We start from the raw sequence: 22914 nt of genomic DNA on the forward strand, positions 1-22914 counted from the left end.
CACTTCGCTATATAAGTGCAATAATCTTGGACGCGACGTTAAACCCCATCTAACAACAACAACTATACAACACTGTTCAACCCTGTACAACAGTATATTATGTACAACACTATCACAGCACTATACAAAACTGTACAACACTATATAACAGAAGAGCCCATCTCCCAGTACAGTTCACCTGCCACTGTATTGATTGTGCTGGAGTCCACGGACCACTGTCTAACTTGAGGCAGTATACTCAAGATGGTTCAGTTAGGCAGCATTTGTGCTGCGGGGAACCCTACTGACAATTGAGATGAACATATTCTCACTCCTCCACACTGCCTTAGAGCTGTGAATGTGGTGTCTCCCAAACATGGGGTAGTGGATAGCGCGTCTGACCAGAGAGCGGAAGGCTAGTGTGTGATCGTGCTTTCATACCGAAAGTTGTTAAAATTGGTATTTGTTGTTACCCTGCCTGGCATGCGGCATTAAGGAGACAAAACAAGGATGGGTCACCTCGGAGTCCGTATACTGTGTCTGAGTTAGGTATCCATGTTAACCTGTGACATGGTATCTCAGTGGGCTAGCACTATAAAACTGACATTAGTCCAAATAGAACAAACCGCCTCCGTGGTCTTGTGGTAGAGCGTCCGCCCGGAGAGCGGAAGGTCCAGGGTTCGATCCCGGGCCGCGTCATACAAAAAGACGTTAAAAGATTGTACTTGTTGTTACCCTGTCTGGCGCTCGGCATTAAGGGGCTAAAACTGGTCGGCTCGGAGTCAGTATACTGTGTCTGAGTGGGGTATTCATGTTAAACTGCGGCATGGTATCTCAGTGAGCTAGCACTATAAATCGGCATCAGTCCGGACTAGTACAAGAAGCCACACACACACATACACGTGCATGCACGTCGCTATATAAGTGCAATAATCTTGGACGCGACGTTAAACCCCATTTCACCTCACCTCAAGTAGAACAAGCAGTGCATGTTGCTGTATAAGTGCATTAATCTTGTAACCAATATTACCCCATTTCACCTGACCTATATAGCTGCAGTAATCTAGAACACGACATTAAACCACATTTCACCTCTCACCTCACCTGAGACTGGAATACTAGTTTTTCTTGAATCCAGAAGCAGTAATGTCCTTGACGAAGGCTGTAATAGTATTTCTACTTCAGAAATTAGCAACTCAAGGTCATTCTTTATCATACAATAAAACCCTGCATTGTTTTATTGTACGATAAACAACGACCACAAGTCGTTGATTTCTTATATGAGATGTTGACATTATGTACAGCCTCTTTAGGATGTTGATAAAATGTACAAGCTTTAAAAATATTTACAAAACTATTAATAAGGATGACTCACTGAATAGAATCTGACCTCGGAAATGTTAGACAAATCCATTTTACGAACAGGTGGGTTAAGTTTATTATTTCCCGCACATTCTTACAATCCTCACATCGAATATCTGTACCTTTTCTCCTAATCCCGATTGTCATATCTCTCCCACTTTTAGATGCGGGCAATGGCATTTATCTGCATTGCCCTTTTATGGGAAACAAACCACTAGACACTTCCTTCTAAAAAATAGTGTTGTCCAGTATATAACGTCATCAAGTTGCGAGGACATATTCGAATCTCTAAAAATGACGTCATGATCGAATAATGTTTTATCGTGAATTAAACCATGCTTGTTCTTCATTGTCCTTTGTGACTTATTGTGGAGCTATCTTATATAAGAAGATATATAGGTCTGGCATGTGTAATTGTTGTCTCGGAGAGTTTCACTTCTCTGCAACCCGTGAAGATCCGGGGTAGAATAAGTCTTCAGCAACCAATGCTTGTTGTAGAAGGCGACTATGCTTGTCGTAAGAGGCGACTAACAGGATCAGGTGGTCAGGCTCGCTGACTTAGTGCATGTCATTGTATCCATAGATTGATGCTTATGATGTCAATCACTGGGTTGTCTGGTCCTGACTCGATTACTAACAGACGGCCGTCATACACCTGGAATATTGCTGAGTGCGGCGTTAAACAACAAACAAACATACATACACCTGGAATATTGCTGAATGAGGCCTTATACAACTAATCAACAAACTTTGATGCTTTTTAATTTTCTACACATCGTTGCCGATATTATGTTCGTATAGGTTATGCCAGGCAATTCTAAATATATTTCAGACACGATAGTATAATTTGTAGTATATATTTGTTGTACACGTTCAATGGAAACCCAGCATTTCATTTATTCTGCCCAAAGAAACACAAACCCTCATGAGGAATATCGCTTAGTTTCAATAATTTCAAGGCCACCGAGTCTCCATAATTCATGATACTGAAAAAGAAACAGAAAAAGAACTGATCAGGATCAGCATCACTTTGTCATATTGGTCACTGACTCTCATGTTCTCGGGAAAAAGGAGTCATTATCATGTTATGACCCAAATAAATTGAATGGCCAACATTTTTGCTTTCATGAATATATTTGACCTTTGAACAAAGGAAAATGAATTTCTGCAATCCTTTGATCCCAGAACTATCCCAGGTCCATTATACTAATATCATATTCCATTTACAAATACATCCCATCGCCATCCGCAACCTAATAAACTAATGTCCCTTTTGTTTCTTGGACGAGCATTGATGGAAGTCATTACTGGATACAGGGTCCATCGGGGAGATTTTTTATCCAGGGGACATTCTGGTGTGGTAATGAGATACAGTGATAGGCCATTTCTTCCTCACAATAAACCTTGATTATCGGACGCCACAAGTGTTACAATCTCTAGGAGCTTCTCTCGGCACTTTCTACAGCCCAGGGGGACTCGGGAATTTTTTTCTGATATGTTGAAGAACCTGCATCATCATTTAGGCAGTGATGCAGTGAATTGTTGTGTGCGGTATGCTTTGTGTGGCTTGTCTTTGGTTTAAAATTGTGCTGGATGTGTGACATGTTTACGGAAGCCTTTTAGGGCCATTTGTTTTTTGTTTTTTTCTTGAAATTTCAAGATTCATACTGACTTGAAATTTCAAGATAATAACTTGAAAGTATCTTAAAATTTTAACTTAGTATATTGAAATTTCAACTTATGTATCTTGAAATTTCAAGTTAGCATCCTGAAATTTCAAGATACGATCCCTTAAGTCGCCCCTTACGACAAGCATAGTCGCCTTTTCCGACAAGTATACCCGGTAGTCACCTTTTACAACAAGCATAGTCACCTTTTACGACAAGCATAGGTTGCGGAAGATCTATTCCACCCTGGATCTTCACAGGTCACAGGGATTAGTGATGTGGTATGGTAAATATACTTTAGAGGTATTGATTGTTGAAAGATTGATTTTGTGTGGACAAGTAAGGGTAAGTCCGACACAAATAAATTTGTTTTGACTTGCACTTGGTGCATATGTAGACATAAATAGTAGTTTGTATTTTTCAAATAATAGGTTGCACTTGTGCATGTTTTATTTAGATAAATCAAGGCATGTAAATTATCTCCGTATCCCTATCCAATGTTGAGTGATTTATGTGAAGCAGACGCCAGTACAGAAGTACCACCGTTTGACACTGAGACTTGCCTTGAGGCTGTCTCCATCCCCTGTCAGCCTCCTCCTCGCGGGATCAAGTGTTGCGACCAGTGTTTGGGAGAGGGCCAGAGGGAGGCGGATCTTACAACTCTGTTCAGCGCTGCTCAGGGGGTTGTGGTCCAATTTGGAAACGTGATGGTGCTTTAATGAAAAAACAGCAGTCGAGAATTAGATTATTTATGGTCAATTTACCAATTGATCTATTTAAGGAAGACGTTTCTTGGTCCATTGTGATATATTTAACCCATGTTGCATTGCTTTGATAGCAGGGCGAGAAATGGATTTTTGAAATTTTAGTTTGGTGTTCGTGTGTAATTCAGCGTTGTTGAATCTTTGTGTATTTTGTATGTTTCTTGCGTGGGTTTATTGTATTTCTCTCGTATTGCGTGTTTTTATCTCTCTTCTGTTTCTTTTTGTTGGATTTGTTTCACTTCCTGTACATGTTTTTTCCCCACATTTTAGGAAGATCAATATCGTGTGACAATTATTCCTCTTTGTTTGGACTTTCATGTGACAGAAATACGAGGATGGATTCTCCCCAGGCTTTGATGTTTTGGTATACAGTGAATGGAGGGTGAACATTATCCGAGTTCTATGTGTGATGTGGCAGTGGGAGAGCGTTGGTATAAGATGTGAAACTATATCTAGTGTCCTCGGTCATATATACATTATTTTGCTCTACGGCCATACTCACTCTTGACGTATTTCACTGTTCACAAACCAATGACACCAACAAGGGTGTTCAGTCTGCGACTTTGTACGAGATGTGGAGAGAGCATGGTTGCAAAACTCCCTTGAAGAACTGTAGCTACTGTGTCAGTGGAAGATGGTAATGCATTCCACTCATCGAACATTTTGGAACTTTTATAAATCATTTTCCTCAGTTAAAATTTAATTATTCATCTGTCCAATTCATGTGAATCTGGAGTTTCTGGAAGAGCGAGCTGATCATTGTGGGGGAATCTGTAAAAGTGACACTAAGCCATGTGAAATTTCAAAGAAACTTTGAAAGAAAATGTAATGATTCATTTAATAAGGAGGTAATAATTCTTAAAATACCCCCACGTTTCAAGATATGGCTTTGATAAGTGAGATAATGCCAAATGTATTGATCTTTAAACAATCCACGTTCCTCGCAAAGTAAATTTGCTCAAGTCTCAAATCATTCCTTGAGAAACTTAGCTTTCTGGAGGCCAGATCTTTGGCACAATGTTTTATCCTGAGCTGAAAAATACCCCCTGAATTTGATTAATTAGCATTGGGAAGACTCGCAAGGAAGTGTCTCATGGAAGACATCAAAGCGATGCAGTGCGACTCAAAGGACGGAAGGGGTGACACGTTTCCTTCATCAACTGTATTGAAAGACGAGAAAGTTGTCTATAGTGCCCCTGAGTAGTGTGTGGAGAAATCTGAGTTGTTGCTCCGGCGGCCATCTTTTTGAGCCCTATTCCAAAGTAAACAGAGTGATAGGGTCAGAGAAGGTCAAGGTCATACTTTTCAAGATGGCCTCCAGGATGAGATGTTTTCATATCCCATTAGATTTGGTGAAAAAACATTGATAGAGAATGTAATGTGTAGATTCAATGGCACTTTGATGTTTTGGGGTTCTTTTTTAATATCTGTTTAATGATCTCGATGGTGAAAGAAGATGTATTATTGGAACATCTGCTTTTCGGTTCGCTGGTCCCTTTTCTGACCAGGCAAGACAATCGGTCAAATGCAGTGGTTGTATATGTTAGAATGGCTGCTTAGCATCGGGAAAGACACCGATCTGTAGTGAGTGAGTTAAAATTTAACGTTGTCATCGGCTTTATTTCAGCCATATAGCAACTAGCGATCTATATATCTGTACCCCTACAATATTAGTTGCTCACATCGTCGACCACTTGGTTGAGTGGTACAAACATGACGACGTTTCAAGGGTTTTCTGGATACAAAATGTTGCATGTAATATGAGTACAAATTTAGAGTAGACTCAATTAATTTGCACACTGAGACTCCTGGGAGGCAAGAATCTCATTAAGGCCAAATCAGTTATGGCGGCGACAAGTAGCTGTTACTTTCCATGTCCAAGTTTCTTTATCTCTAGACCCGTGAAGATTCCGGGGTAGAATTGGTTTTCAGTAACCCATACTTGCCGTAAAAGGCGACTATGCTTGTCGTAAAAGGCGACTAACGGGATCGGGTGGTCAGGCTTGCTGACTTGATTGATACATGTCATCGATCCCAATAGCGTAGATCGATGCTCATGATGTCAATCACTGGATTGTCTGGTCCAGACTCGATTATTTTACAGACCACCGTCATATAGCTGGAATATTGCTGAGTGCGGCGTTAAACAACTAACCAACCAACCAACCAACTTTATCTGTAAGTTTCGTATCAAACAGTAATCGTATCATCTGTAAGTCATCTAGGAACCCTCGATCTATGAGAGTCCCAAGTATTAGGGAGTATATCTATATATAGAGAGCAGTCACATCTTAAAGCTCCCTATATATGGAATGATAACTGACTGTTTGTGCCCGTAAAGGTTCGGGGTAGAATAGATCTTCAGCAGCCCATGCTTGTTGTAAAATACAACTATGCTTTAAGTAATGGGCGACTAACAGGATCGGGCGGTCAGGCTTGCTGACTTGGTTGATGCATATCATCGTATTCCAATCGCGGGGATCGATGCTCATGATGTCAATCACTGGGTTGTCTGGTCCACACTCTGTTAGTTACAGACCGCCGTCATATAGCTGAAATATTGCAGAGTGCAGCGTTAAACAACATACAAATCAAAGTCTGTTCATGTACAGATGTTAGACTGTCCCTGGACACTTAAAATATCAGCCAGTTTAATACATTTGAGCCGAAATCTATAATGTGCAAATGTTCAAGAGAACAAAGACTTATCCTCATTCAAATGACCATTACTGATCAGTTACGTAAACATTTATTGGAACTATACTCATTTCTCAGTTTCTGTGGGCCAAGATGGCCTTTCAGTGTCACAAAGTGTCCATCTTGTGCTGCACCAGTCAGTCGTCTACAAGGTAACTCGGACAAGTGTACAACTTGTACGCTGGAGTAGCCTCGTTATTATACAATAGTGGTCGGGTAGCCTAGTGGTTAAAGACCCGGGTTCGATTCCTGACATGGGTACAATGTGTGAAGCCCATTTGTGGTGTCCCCCGCCGTGATATTGCTGGAATATTGCTAAAAGCGGCATAAATCCATACTCACTCACTCACTCGTTATTATACAATAGCCAGTACAAGTACAAGTATCAATTCATTGTCAGTCAAATTCATCAAGACCTTGGCTTACTTCATCTTTCCAAATTATTCCCACATTGAAGTTTTTTATATCTCCTTTTACACCCAGCATGTCCTACTTGACGACAAGCCTGCTCGGGTATTATTCACAGTTTCATGAATTATCGGAACTACGAAATAGACTGCTTGGAAATAGCCATTCTTGTTTCCTAATTATTCAATTCGTTCCTTGTGAAAAAAATCCCATTTTCTTGTTTTGAGATGGAAGGTGAGGGTGTCTTTTCACGGAAGCTGCCGTGGAGAGGGAAGGTAGCTGTCACCACCAGAGGGCCAAGTACTCTCGGAAAATCCCTCGTCGCTTAATTTGCTTGAACACGTAGCAACACAGATGTGGCCAGGCACGGCAATCGCACTTGTTTATAAATGCTGAGCTGGTGTCTTTTTCAGCCAGCCATTATCTCAAAGCAGTTAACAAGACATGTTAACACCATTCTTTCAAAACTGACAGTACAGCTTATTAAAAAATGCAAACTAATTTTCAACATGATTCTTGATTTGTATTCCACCAAAGAGTCAGCTCTTTTATTTATTTGGGCTTCTGATCGTCAGGTGTGTTCTAGCCTATTTTTGCATTGGGTTAGGGAAAACCTGATGAGCTATAGACCAAGTCAAAGCAGTAGTATTGGGGGAATATACAACTGTTTATAATAATTACAAGACATGATCAGAAAAAACCCCAGTCTGTGTTGAAAAAAACTTTGAGTCCACACTTTGCATCGTGTCAGGACAGTTTAGTGTTGTCATATGGTGTTGTTTCAGCTGATCTTACAAAACCAAATAGATTTTTACAAGACTTTGGCTTTGGTCTAGTTGCTAAAGTCGCAGACTACAACAAGAATTTGGTTAACCCACAGAAAAGAACCCTCAGATTCGAGGTCTCTACTCGGAATTCCCCAGTATATTTGCACCCAAGATATTAATTTCTGTACATCATAAATTATTGGAGGCATTTGTGATTTAGGATTTCCTGGGGGAAATAGTGTTCACTAATGAACTTTGAAGGACTCTGATATGTTGTTAGGCCACAGGAAATAGATTAAGGATATTGTAGTCGAGGTGCCCTTTCTATGACTGTGGTGGCAATAATGGTATTAGATGATGAGGAAGATAAGGTTTCATTACAACAGACACTTGCAATATTAGATCTCATTGCTTTCTGACCTTTCAACAGAAGAATATATGCCGAATTCCAATATTGCATCGTTTATGAATGCATGTATTCAGTGCAAGTCCTATTGAATGCGACTGCTTCCGTGGTGTAGTGGTAGAGCGTCCGCCCAGAGAGCGGAAGGTCCGGGGTTCAATCCCCGGCCGCGTCATACCAAAAGACGTTAAAAGATGGTACTTGTTGTTACCCTGTCTGGCACTCGGCATTAAAGGGCTAAAACAAGGACTGGTCAGCTCGGAGTCAGTATTCTGTGACTGAGTGGGGTATCCATGTTAAACTGCGGCATGGTATCTCAGTGAGCTAGTACTATAAATCGGCATCTGTCCGGACTAGTACAAGCAGCCACACAAACACATACACGTGCATGCACGTCGCTATATTAGCACAATAATCTTGGATGCGACGTTAAACCCAATTTCACCTCACCTCACCTATTGAATGCAGAGAGTTTGGGTGTTGGAATGATTCAAGCTTGTGTAAATCATGTACATTAGATTTATCTAATATTTCTTTTCTGGTAAGAAATTCGATTGACAATCCATGTTAGATATTCCTTACTCTGTCACCAAGTTTTGATTCAACCAATGGATAATTTTCTGTAACATACCTATGAAGATCCAGGGTAGAATAGGTCTTCAGCAACCACTGCTTGCTATAAAAGGCGATCGGGTGGTCAGGCTCGCTGACTTGGTTGAAGCATCTCATAGTATCCCAATTGCGTGGAGTGATGCCCATGATGTCAATGGTTGCACATCCTTAACCATTAAATTGTGTTACAAATGTGTAACTTCCTTCTGCATTCTTCAGCCATTCATACATGAGGCAGAGCAAACAAATGTGGTACAAAGTCCTCAATGAACAGTATCTCATTCACATGGCTGGACAGGACATAAGTAAGTACCTGTTCCTCATTATAAGGACAGTGAAGTCCTCAATGAACACCATCTCATTCACAGGACAGGACATAAGCAAGTAACTGTTCCTCATTATAAGGACAGTGAAGTCCTCAATGAACAGTATCTCATTCACATGGCAGGACAGGACATAAGCAAGCACCTGTTCCTCATTATAAGGACAGTGGTGTCTCCCCATAAGGCTACAGCTGCATTAAGCACTTGTTAATGTTGGGCTTGGTCACACAGATTGACAACAGTCTGCAGCGTTAAACAACAAACAAACAAACAAACAAACTTTCTGTAACATAAGGCATCAAACATGTATTGTGTTTGCTATTGGTACAGTGGCCACCATGAGACCCCCAAATGTATTACCAAAAACCCGTAGGATGCACAATATTCTACATAAAAGAAGTTCAAGAACACCCAATTCATTCATATTATTATAGTTAATCATGGGACGACAGATTAACCAGAGTCATATGAAAGAATCATGTTTTCTTTAACTTCTTCTGATCTTATGATTATTATATATGGACCAAGGTAAATCCTTGTATTTGATGGAACTAATGTCTTCGACCAGTTTTATGACAGCCATCATTCTGATCAATTTACAAGCCATGCCAACATGATGCTGTTGGTCAAATGAGGTCTTAAAGTGCCAAGAATGTTGGTTTTATTTGTTGTGTAACTTATGGTTTGGTAGCGGCGGTCCCCTTTGTGCTGTAAATGTCACACAGAGAATGAAACGTCCAGGAAACGTGCTGTCTGAGGTATTGGGGAGGTTTATGACCATGTAATGTGTAGGAAGATGTTGTGTCCTTATTCAGCTCGGATCCACAAAACATGGACCCGTGATAGATGGGGAGGCTGCAGGCGATGGTGGCATCGTCACGTGGGGCTCGATCTGCATCTTGCTGGAGAGTTTGCACCACCAGATGGAGCCGGTGCCTGTTTTTGTCATTTTTTGTGTCAGGGTTCTCTCAAATTGTCTTCAGCAGTTTGAAGTATTAGGATATAACTGTTTTCAGTCCATTGATTTTATGAGGAATATTTAACCGAGATTGAATTGTTCTGTGTGATGGGGACCAGAAGTTTGCCTTTAACCATTTTGATCATGGGATAAGAAATTAACGGCATTCAAACAAAAAATATGCTTATTTGGCCTCATGTACTGGAATGGTGACTATTTAACATGCTCGTCTTACATTAGATTTTGAGTGAATGAGTTTGGTTTTATTGCCGCTTTTAGCAATATTCCAGTCAGTCAGTGAAACAAAAAAAATTGTCTAAATTTTCAAATAAAAAGGCATTTTAACATTGTGCTATATGGGCGTTCCTCTGGAATAGGGGCGGTCAGGTAGCCTACTGGTTAAAGCATTCGCTCGTTACTCTGTAGACCCAGGTTCGATTCCCGACATGAGTACAATGTGTGAAGCCCATTTCTGGTGTCCCCCGCTGTGATATTGGTGGAATATTGCTAAAAGTGGCGAAAAACCATACTCAGTCACTCACTCCTCTGGAACATTTGAAATTTTCACCTTAGGGCCCATGTCAAGATATTCCTGGAGACAACCGTAGAAAATGATATGAAGATCACTGATGACACCAGGTGTTCTCGAAAAGGGTGAAAGGGGAAAATTTGCAAAAACGACCTGCCCAACTGAAAACATCCTAAAATTGAAAGTAAAATTTGAACATGAGGCCCTGTCCCCCTTTAAGACATCATGGACCCACCTCAACACATTATACCGTATTCGACGTAATAAGCGCCCAGGGCACTCTCAAAATTAGGAATTAGGGCGCTTATTAGAATATTATTTTGAGTTGAAAGATCGTAAATTTCATGGTTTACGCTAACAGACTGAAATGTTAACATACGACAGATACATTTTTCAAGAATTTAATTGCCCATAATATAACACAAGAGTGCGTATTATTCACGAATAAATAAGTCTTGTGTACATTGATCAATCGGAAGGGGTGGTGATTGGGATTGTTCACTCGCCACTATATAAGCAAATATAGCCGTGGGCGCTTATTAGAGCAGGGCGCTTATTACGTCGAATACGGTACATGTTTATAGTCACACTGACCGCATGTGGAGCACGTGTTGAAGACATACTTCAGTTTTGAAAGCAGGAGTCTAATGTTTTTGGGTTTTCAAAGGACTTGTGAAATATCACTGGGACCAGTTGTCACAAGCATTGATGATTAGTATCTACAATACCAAACACTGAAAGTCACATCTCATGAAGTTAAGGCAAATGTGCAAGGATATGACTTGAAAGTAGAACTCGTAACACTGACTGACGTATTGGGGAAAGGTCTTTTAACAAGCCCCAAAGATATTCTTTGAAGCGAAACATTTGTATTATCAGTTTTGTTGTTTGAAATACATTATTTGATGGATAAGACATTTTATGACTTCAGCATTTTATTCAAGGGAGTTTGGCATAGCTATTTCTCTGGGGACTGTGTGGGCCTTATTAAAGACTTTGTTTTTAGGAATGATGACTTTACTTCTTCAGGACAACGTCAGTATTCACCACCTACATCGCAACTACCCCGATTTGACTAGAAGTTGATTACAGATGTAATTAAATTAGACATATAAGGACTAAATATATCTTGACCTTGTGTCTCTGAGGACTCTACAACCCCACCATGTGTAGTGGACTAAATTAACAGTGACCTCAAGGTCATCCAGAACTGAACGGAGGTCACCAGCTCAATGAAAGTGTAAACGCTGCAGGTCACAAGCAATTGGATTGGACTTCATGGGAATACTAGCATCTTTGATTATTTGACGTAATAATCACTCAATGTTTGACGCAGTGTGATTTAGAAGTTGCATATCGAAGGTTAAGTTGAAGAAAGCAAATCAAATGGAATGGTTGAAGGCAGATTTTGAAGCCGCGGAAGACAAACTCTCTTTTTTTTTCATTTCTTTATGGTTTCTTCGAAATCAATCAATTTCTTATTTGTTCCTGTTTACGTCATGAGTAACATGAATTATTAATCGGGACAAAACCATCTGCTACATTACCTCAGCTGTTGCGCAAGTGTTCAGGAAAACATTATGGAAATAGAATAAGTGGTTAGGAAAACATGATCTTTTCAATGGAATAAGTGATTTTGAAAATTAAGTTTACTGCATTACTACAGTAGTTGAACAAGTGTTCAGGAAAACAGTATGGAAGTGGAATAAGTGTTTAGGAAAACATAGTCTTTGCAATGGAATAAGTGGTTTAGAAAATATGATGGGGGAGACGATGATGCAAGATATGAATGAGTAATGATTCTCGGCCACTGATCTGTCCTGGTGTGTTCATGTCTGAATGTGCCTCGTGAAAGTTTGATGATCTGGACCATGGCCAATTCTGTCTCGTGATGTACAGGCGACAATGATGTCTCTGATGTATATCCCTAGTCGTCCCAACATTAGTAAACTGAGAAAATTGTCTCTTTATTGAAAGATCTACAGGAGCTCTCTCGTCACAGGCTCATCAACACTTCGGCGTCGCCACCTATGTCGCAAGCACGTGTCGCAGTCAATCGTAATCGTTTGATCACCAAAACTCGGATCTCTATGTTGCGCCGATTCTGTATAATTTAATATAAAGCACATCTAGACCTGTTGTCATTTTAAATAATACATCAGCCTATTCTCCCGAGAAGATGGAACACTTGTCGTCAGTAACCTAATATACTAGTTGTAACACAACTAGCTAGATGTTAAAGCAATACTGTTTCCCTAAAACACAAACATTACACGCTTTGGACTCCACAACACTTTCAGTGATCGAAACTTTCACACCTGTATCTCTGCCGGGGAGCAGAGCCAGGGATGAACTGTTAAAAGTTTGGAATTCTACTATACTGAGAAACTTTCCTTGCAGCTGTATATTTTGATTAGATAATTGTTATCCTTGAATAAGGTTTTGCATTAGTCAGCATTTAGAAAATGTCGGACGTTGGGAGTATTGACAAACGGGGTATTCTGTCGCTGACGTTCATGTGCTTTCAGGGAGAATGGGAGTCGGGAGTGGAGCACTTGGTTTCGGATATAGTAAGGTTCATCCGCTCTTGCTCGATCCTGTACGTGCCAGCACTTGCTTTTCCTTCATTTTAACTCCATGCACGTTGAAATTATGTTGTCACACTTGGTTCCAGGTCCAAACTGGTTGCACAGAAACACCATGTGAACTTGATTTTAACTTTTAAGTTTTTCAAGATTTGTCATTTAACTTTTTGTCTTCAAGTCTCTAAATGTATGTTTTCAAAATATTGGAAGTCTAGTTAGTTAGTTAGTCTTGAAATCCTCAGTTGTTTCAATAAATCCTCGGATGTATAAGTTTTTTTTATATGTTTTTGAGTATGATATTAACATTAAGGGGTTAACTAAGAATCTTCTTAATGTCATTCTTATCTTTCAGTAAACATTGATTATGTATGAGTTACTCTTAATGCCCGATTTAAATGCAAGACTTTTGTCGTGAAATTACAATAGAAAATATTTCTGTTCAACTTGTGTTTCAATTTAGGAAAAAAGGAAATTTTTTTTTTTACCTTAACAAGTTTTGTCTATAATTGGATGTGGATCATATAACAGGTATTTAATTCACTGTCTCGTCCAGGCCAACTTTCGACTACAGTAAATCATATTTCAAATAATTTCTAATTTCTCTGCAGGGAATACTCGTTGCTGAAAAGTGTGATTTCAGTCTGGGGAGAAATGACTGTCTTTGATGTCCAAAATAGCACAGCCGTTTCAATTATAGCAATTTGTGGCTTGTATATTGAACTATCATTTGATACGTGGAAGTACATAATGCGAAAAGCAACTGGTTGCATCCTTCGCCTCGATGTACACTGGTCATGTTTGTGTGCCAACTAGATCCTGTACAATGCAGCTACCTGTTTTTATATGGTATTGAGCATACTTACTGGCTTCCACCAGTGATATTGCTTGGTAACATGAAGTCATTTATTATATACTTCAGTGTGAAAGACTGAGTTTTCTGAAGTTGAGAAAAGTGATATTTTCATTGCTCTGAACATAACACTTGATATTTCACTGCAGTGAACATAACACTTGATATTTCACTGCAGTGAACATAACACTTTGATGGAACTTTTTTCATTCAAGAGTAACCTCCCCTTAAATTGTCTCCCTTTATCCTAAGTGTCTTGCCATACACAAACTGTTGATGTCCTTTTTTATGTTAGTTACAAGTTGACAAGGCAAAATAATGACAGGTGGTCATTTATGGAATTAATAATACTTCTTGCCGTTTGTTATTCTCTCAAAAATGTTTCGTTATGAACTGTAAATTTCTCATTTAACTCATCATTTGACCGTTTGTTTTGCGAAGCCCCATTTTTGTTACTTGACTAGCGTGTATTCTTTCGCTTCCAACAGCAGTCTGCAAGTTTTCAAAATATTTTTTGTTGAAGTTGATGTTGTATATAATCATATAAAAATGTATGATAAAGAATTTTCGTGACCCTAAATATTTTGCAAACATGAAACTACTTTTTACGTCGCATATACAAGGGTGTGGTGTGTAAGGCTAGGAGAATTTACGTTTCAAGGTTTTACTTTTTTAATGAAATAATTTCATTTTCCGGGAGACAGCTACACAAAAAGTATGTAATAAATAGGATATTTGATGTGTCTAGTGAAATATCATGTTTCTCTCACCAAATGAGAGGGGAAAAGGAGATATTTTCACGAGTAACTATGCCACTCATGAAAATATCTGCTTTCCGCCTGTCACTTGATGAGAGAAACATGGGGCGAGTTGCAAGCCACAAATCACTTATAGTAAGCAAATTAATCGCTGATACCAGGGTCTGCAACAGCTTGAAACACTTGCGTACTCTTCCAACATTGCGGCACAACTCCTGCTTGGTTGCCTTGCCCTGATGAAGAACGTAACAGAAGAGGCTCGATGACGAACTGATGAAATGCATGACTACTTTGAAGATGTGGAGCAGACTGAGGATGATGGGGTGTTAGCTGCCTTTGCTCATTTCCAAGTTGATCGGGTCAAGAATTTCTTGTTCCGCTCTCCTCAGCCGCCATTTTGGTTTGAGAAGGAAGTGACCTCAGGCGGCTGAAAGTTAGTGAAAGGTTACCATGACACCACAATCAAATGACATCACTAATCTCTCTGCCACTGAAGCTGGTTAGCTTTACTTATTTACCCTCAAGAAACTGTTTTTTACTGTTTACAAACAGAAAAGGCTTGAAGAATGATTTTAAATGATAAATACAATCTCACCCGAGTGTCTTTTGATGTCAAAGATATCGACATAACTCAATAAATGTTTAAAACTCCTCAGCAAGTCTAGGAGTTTTAAACTATTATCGATATATATAATATCCAAAGACACTCAGGTAAGATTCTCTATATGGTAGTAATATCATTTTGCAGTGTTTGAAATTAAGGGGGGGTCTTTGAGGTCTTCAACAATGGTATTTGAACCTAGAGACTTTTACTTTTAATATTATGCTGACACACTGTGATATAACTGGAGTACTGTTCAAAGCAGCATTAATTCTTACTCGCGCACTCGCTGTTTTTTCAAGGAAGGTGTATTCATTGATCTGTGTTACCTCATCTTGATCGGTACTTTAAGAAGTGGAGAGTGATGAGTTTGGGGAAGAAGTGATTGTCACAAGAACTGACTGAAACAAGCATCAGGGGGTTGCAAGAGTTTTTGCTCATGCTGTCATCCACTGGGTGGCCTGGATAATATTTTACAGGCTGTGATGAAAGACAACTAAAATAGTTGTATGAAATGTGCACCAAGTTAACCATGCCCCCCGGATCAGTTTGTTTATCATGTAATAATTGTGTTATCAACGCTGTAAACTAATGCCATAAACTTGATGTCATGATTCGATAAATATGCAAATGAGATCACCTAGCCATGCAAGCAGGAACTACTTTTAGTATGTTCTGTACATCGATGTGATGCCTTCTTGCTTAAAAGCTATTGCATAATAATTCTTGCGTATACTCCACCTCAATTACACCAACGCCATATCCTGTAATTTGCCCGGTCATAACATTAAAGAAATCTTTTCAAAATCAGATTTTCAACAGAAGTCCTCTTCATTGTTAACTATCCATAATTAGTTTTGCAAGTAATAGTATCTTGCCTTCTGCCTGTGTATGTTAAAATAGACTTGTATGATAAATGGTATCTGACAGACTTGGTGTCGTAATCTCTGGTAATGATAGTGAAACTGAGTCCGTTCCAAGTTGGAATGCTATTTGTATAACAACTTCTCCCAGTAATCAGTCAAAGTCGCTGCCTGGACATTCACAGTATCCCTATCAAAAGTTAAATAGTACACTATTCAAAACGGCAGTAACACCCAACTCACATTCACTCACAAAAAACACACAATTTACTGCTTAAATTGACTACCGTTGACCACAACTGACCATGGAACCTCATTCTGGGTCAGAATGCTTTCAGTGAGGTAACAAGAACTGGTTTAGAAGATGCAGCCTTCTTTTGTGTTCTGTGATTTAAATGTGTATGTTCACCATGATTGTTTGCAATCTTTTTATGTCGGTTGTTTATTTTTTCCAGCCAGAGGGATCAGAAGCAGCAGATTCTGAATTTGTAAGTACAAATATTGTTTTCATATATTTTTTCTTTCCAATCTGGTGGCATAGGTGGCCCAGATGCTAAGGTGCTGCATTTTGCTGTGCAAAGTTACGTACCTTGGCCATGCCAGACAACATAGATTGTGGGTTCGAATCCTGGTTTGCCCCGATATGTTTCAAGGTTTGTCGGAACCATACCCGTGCTCATGCATCACTTCAGTGTTTCCTCCCACATTAAACTGACACACTGTGATATAACTGAAATACTGTTCAGAGCGACCTTAAATACAACTCACTCACTCACTCACTCACTCACTCACTCACTCACTCACAGTACTGTTATTGTGAATGGGTCTGTACTGACAATCTCCTGAAGTTGGGTGTTTGATTCAAGTCACCGCAAGGAAATACTTGAAGATGTGGATGAGTTGGGAGATTGAAGTGGTTTTCATGTTCCTAAATTATACTGGCAACAGGCCCGGTAGGACCTTGGTTAGAATAGGTTCTACTAGTTGCAGACGCATCTGATACAGCTACTCACTCACTCTACCACTCATTCACTCTCAACCATTCATTCTCTCTACCACTCACTCACTCGACCGCTCCACTCATTCATTCACTCAACCGCTCCACTCATTCACTCACTCACTCACTTGACCACTCCACTCATTCATTCACTCAACCGCTCCACTCATTCACTCACTCTGACTCCACTCACTCACTCACTCACTCACTCACTTGACCACTCCACTCATTCATTCACTCAACCGCTCCACTCATTCACTCACTTGACCACTCCACTCACTCACTCACTCACTCTAATACTCACACTCATTCACTCAACCACTCACTCTACCAGTCAAACTCACTCACTCACTCACCCACTCACTCACTCACCCACTCACTCACTTTGCTATTCACACTCAACCTCACACTCACTCACTCAACCACTCACTCACTCTGCTATTCACACTCACTCACTCACTCACTCACTCACTCTGCTATTCACACTCACTCAACTCACTCACTCAACCACTCACTCACTCTGCTATTCACACTCACTCACTCACTCACTCACTCAACCACTCACTCACTCTGCTATTCACACTCACTCAACTCACTCACTCAACCACTCACTCACTCACTCTGCTATTCACACTCACTCACTCACCCACTCACTCACTCTGCTATTCACACTCACTCAACCTCACACTCACACTTACCAAGAGTAAGTCTATGCCCCTCTAACACTAGCACCCGAACACATTGTTCATGCACAAAGACATGCACTGTACCAGATCTGGGTACAGCAGTACTCAACTGACCTTTGTCCATTACTCTTCTCTCTTCTTCACCTCAGGAATATTTGAATCACTTTTGTGCTGGTTCTAGAAAAACATGAATATGTTTATCTCACATAGCACAAGTTAACCACAGATCAAATTATGGAATGAAAGTGTTCAAGATACAATTTAGTTCCCACCCTTACAGTACATTAATTGTTTGGCAGTTCTTATGACATCAATCAATAAGACTCCCTATTGCCCAAACCATCACTGACAACAAAAAACAATCAATTCCTACTGGTTTCTTTATGGGAATAGCACCTCCAGCATCTTGCCCTTTTGGGAGAAAATTGCTAAAAACACATGACCACAGTTTGAGAGAAGAAAAAACATGACAAAAAGCGATATGCCCAATTTGTTCTTTCAAAACAAGATCAATCAACTGTAAGGTTGAAGTATTTTTTTCAGCGGAATCCCAGAGTTTGATGCGCTGTGCAGGTATTGGTTGGTGGCTATTTCCAGCCCTTGTTCATTACTTTGACCTTGCTACCAATTGTGCTGGAAACTCACAAAAGGTGGGGGGACGTTTTAGTTGTGTTTATTGCCTGGAACAAAAAGTAACAGAGCATGAAACATTGGGATGTTTTATGAAAGATTGTAGTGGCAGTTGAATTAGAAGGTAAATTTGTTTGTTTGTTTTGTTGTTTAACACCACAATCAGCACTATTCCAGCTATATGACAACAGCCTATAAATAATCAAGTCTGGACCAGACAATCCAGTGATTGACATCATGAACATCGATCAACGCAATTGGGACTTCATGACATGCATCAACCAAGTCAGCGGGCCTGACCACCCGATCCCGTTAGTCGCCTCTTTTGACAAGCATAGTCACCTTTTACAGCAAGCATGGGTTGCTGAAGACCTATTAAGTTACACGTCAATGGTTTTGTTGGAACCTAGTTTGAAGTGCCTCTTGCAATAAAGTGATTTCTGCTTTAAAGACAAACTGTCAATTTCTGAGTATTAGTACCATTTGGGATTCTGGGTAAGAATATGGTCTCAAGCAACCTATGATTGCCATAAGAGGGTTGTCAACTTGGTGACATGGTCGATGTCATTGTATCCCAATTGTGTGGATCAATGCTCATGATGTCAATCACTGGATTGTCTGACCCAGTATTGCAGGGTGTGACATGAAGCAACAAACAAACACATCTTTGTTGGCCTTGTAGGGGATGTGCCCAGTGGTGGATTCAGTCTGTGGTCTTGTTCTCCAGTAACTCTCAATTTGTTTCTTAGTTCGCACATTTTCTCGGCCAGTAGGCAAGTCATGAAACCCTCGAAATGACATTTTATTTATAAAAAAGTTGAAATTTATTGACAGGAGGAAACAAAAAATCAGCATGAAGTTAATTTTCTTTGAATTGTAGACACTGAAGAAAATGCTTTTTGATAATCAAAGTTCTAGTTTAATTTTCCTTCAAAAAGACTTCCGAAATCAAACAGAAAACACAACTGCAAATATTTCTAGGGGAGATTGCTTTCATTGAACAGTGAGAGCTTCGTTCTTGTTTGAACCGTTAAGTTTAAGAGGGCAGGTTGATCTGAATATCTATAAAATTGATGTTGGCTCAGCAGCATAAAACTCACGAAGTCAACGATGTACTTGCGATCCAAATAACATTGATGTGCTTTCTATGTGGGTAGTTTGTCATGAGATGGCACTTCTCCATTGTCCGACACACCTAATATCCCGGCCTGAATCACAGATAGCGTACTGGAGACATTAAGGCCCTGATAAATTCTTGTAAGCTTCTTGAATGGAATTAGAAATCACTAAAAATGGAACTATCTCTGTATTGTGACAGTTATCTATTTCACAAGGTTTAACATCCAACTCTTCCCTTAATATCACTTGCATCCAGTTAATGTGTCAATATTGATGCTGGACCTAAACTCTTTCCATCTCGTACAATTTGTCTAGCAGGGAAACAATTGCGAGATCAAATCCCTGCCAAACTTTCAACAGCTATCGCAGTTCGTCAGAAGAGAAGCAAATATTGACACTGAGGGCCGATTGATGGAGCCGATAGACTCACGTTTCTGCCTGTTTGCTCCAAAGCTGTCTGTCCATTAGACCTTGGTGTTCACACACATGCAATGATAGGCGAAGAATTAATCTGAGGAAATATCGCAAATTATATTCGGTAAGTGGCAGAAGTGCCATTCTCCTGGAATTAGAGCGCCGCCTGTTTACCTGATTGGAATCTACCACTGTCTCCAAATGTGACTTCTCTGTGGTGGCTACAAAATTTGAATTAGTTGGTTAAAAAGAAGTTTGAATTGCGGAACTGGTTGATTTGTGCAAGTTTACAGAATTGAAATAGCGATCGCTTGGTTTGTACAAACTGGGGTATATTTGGCTGACTGTATTTTCCTAGCTAATTTCACCAGATTTTGGTACCTTGGCCATCTCTTGATTTGGATTGCTTGTCTATCACCAAATATGAAATTCTTGGGTATCACCAAATTTGGAATCCTTAGGCACCGCCAAATATGGTGTTCTTGGTATCATAAGATAAAATTTTGGGGTTTCACCAAATAAGGAATTCTTATGTATCACCAAATAAGGAACTCTGGGATTTCTCCAAATAAGGAATTATTGGGTAACAACTAATGTGGTTTCATTTGCTTTCATGAAATTTGGAATTCTTGGCAGTAACTAAAAATGGAATTTTCAGCAATCACAAAATATTGAATTTTTCACAGAATTTGCATTTCTTGGCTATTACCAAATTGGAATTGCTCAAATGCACTCCCCTGTGATTTAGCAGGGCAGAATGGTTCCGAAATGCCCTGTGTTTGAGGTTAGTATACAGGAATTAGATGGCCAAGCATTAGATACGGGCAATTTGATGCACACTAGATGCACTTGTTTGTTTTGTGAGGTCAAAGGGAATAAATCTCTGTGTATTCCGATTTTATATCAAATAGCAGAGCCTGAGTTCCACTGAGCACCTGGTGTCTCGAGCAAGGCTGGCTGGTGTAGTATCTCATTGTTCCAAGCCACGTAGAATTGCATCTCACATTCCTTTGACAACTGAATCCCACTGGCCTCCTGGTGTCTCGAGCAAGGCTGGCTGGTGTAGTATCTCATTGTTCCCATGCCACGTAGAATTGCATCTCACATTCCTTTGACAACTGAATCCCACTGGCCTCCTGGTGTCTCGAGCAAGGCTGGCTGGTGTAGTATCTCATTGTTCCAAGCCACGTAGAATTGCATCTCACATTCCTTTGACAACTGAATCCCACTGGCCTCCTGGTGTCTCGAGCAAGGCTGGCTGGTGTAGTATCTCATTGTTCCCATGCCACGTAGAATTGCATCTCACATTCCTTTGACAACTGAATCCCACTGGCCTCCTGGTGTCTCGAGCAAGGCTGGCTGGTGTAGTATCTCATTGTTCCCATGCCACGTAGAATTGCATCTCACATTCCTTTGACAACTGAATCCCACTGGCCTCCTGGTGTCTCGAGCAAGGCTGGCTGGTGTAGTATCTCATTGTTCCCATGCCACGTAGAATTGCATCTCACATTCCTTTGACAACTGAATCCCACTGGCCTCCTGGTGTCTCGAGCAAGGCTGGCTGGTGTAGTATCTCATTGTTCCCATGCCACGTAGAATTGCATCTCACATTCCTTTGACAACTGAATCCCACTGGCCTCCTGGTGTCTCGAGCAAGGCTGGCTGGTGTAGTATCTCATTGTTCCCATGCCACGTAGAATTGCATCTCACATTCCTTTGACAACTGAATCCCACTGGCCTCCTGGTGTCTCGAGCAAGGCTGGCTGGTGTAGTATCTCATCGTTCCCATGCCACGTAGAATTGCATCTCACATTCCTTTGACAACTGAATCCCACTGGCCTCCTGGTGTCTCGAGCAAGGCTGGCTGGTGTAGTATCTCATTGTTCCCATGCCACGTAGAATTGCATCCCACATTCCATTGACAACTGAGTTCCTTTCAACAGCCTGTGTCTCATACAAGGGACCTGAAATCAGGGTTAGAATAGGTGTTCAGCAACCCATGCTTGACTAACCTGTGAAGATCAGGGTTAGAATAGGTCTTCAGCAACCCATGCTTGTCGTAACACTAACAGGTGACTATGCTTGTCGTAAGAGGTGACTAACTGGAATGGGTGGTCAGGCTCGCTGACTTGGTTGATGCATGTTATTGTATCCCAATTGCATGTATCGATGCTCATGGTATCAGTCACTGGATTGTCTGGTCCTGACTCGATAATTTACAGACCATAGTCATATAGCTGGGATATTGCTGAGTGCAGAGTTAAACAACAAACCAACCAACCAACCAACCCAATTGCATGTATTGATGCTCATGGTATCAGTCACTGGATTGTCTGGTCCTGACTCGATATGTTACAGACCACAGTCATATAGCTGGGATATTGCTGAGTGCAGCGTTAAACAAACAAACAAACTCATGCAAGGCTGGCTGGGATTGAATCACACACTCTGTTGACAGCCTTGGCTGTTGCTCATGCCATCATCACCTTTAGTACTTGGAGTAATACCCATGCTCGTAGTTTTCACCCAAGTGGTAAACATGGAAGACCTGGATCACATTGAGCTTTCCTCCCACATTAAGCTGACATGCTGAGATGTAATTGTATACTGTTCAAGACTACATTTAAACCCAACTCACACACTGGATAAATTTGAACTTAAGTCACAGCCATTTGGATAAACAATTGATCAGGGGATCACCAAAGTGGTAAACGTCTTGGCTCAGCATCACTCTTATGCTTTCCTTAAAAGGTGTTTGAGGCGACTTTAAGACACTCACCCACTCACTCAAGCACTCACTCAAGCACTCACTCAAGCACTCACTCACTTTCGGCTTTCCTAAAAAGCCATTTGAGGCGACCCACCTCCGACCCTTTCACTCACTCAATCACTACTCACTCACACACCTACCACCCTCTCACTCACTCACTCACTCACTCACT

The 22914-nt window shown here is 40.4% G+C and overlaps 1 protein-coding gene across 15 annotated transcripts in view; it reads left to right on the top strand.

Annotated features, from left to right (window-relative positions):
- LOC124139544 (disks large homolog 2-like) overlaps window positions 1-22914 on the top strand; it is a 362823-nt gene that overhangs the window by 171702 nt on the left and 168207 nt on the right. For all 15 annotated transcript variants that reach the window (XM_048391384.1, XM_048391386.1, XM_048391379.1 and 12 more), the window contains one exon: window positions 16582-16614. In XM_048391384.1, coding sequence (XP_048247341.1) covers window positions 16582-16614 — 33 coding nt within the window. The remainder of the gene's footprint in view (window positions 1-16581; window positions 16615-22914) is intronic.

The sequence above is a fragment of the Haliotis rufescens genome, unplaced genomic scaffold (genome assembly GCF_023055435.1).
Source record: "Haliotis rufescens isolate VD_foot unplaced genomic scaffold, xgHalRufe1.0.p SCAF_9, whole genome shotgun sequence".
Taxonomy (NCBI): Eukaryota; Metazoa; Mollusca; class Gastropoda; order Lepetellida; family Haliotidae; genus Haliotis; species Haliotis rufescens.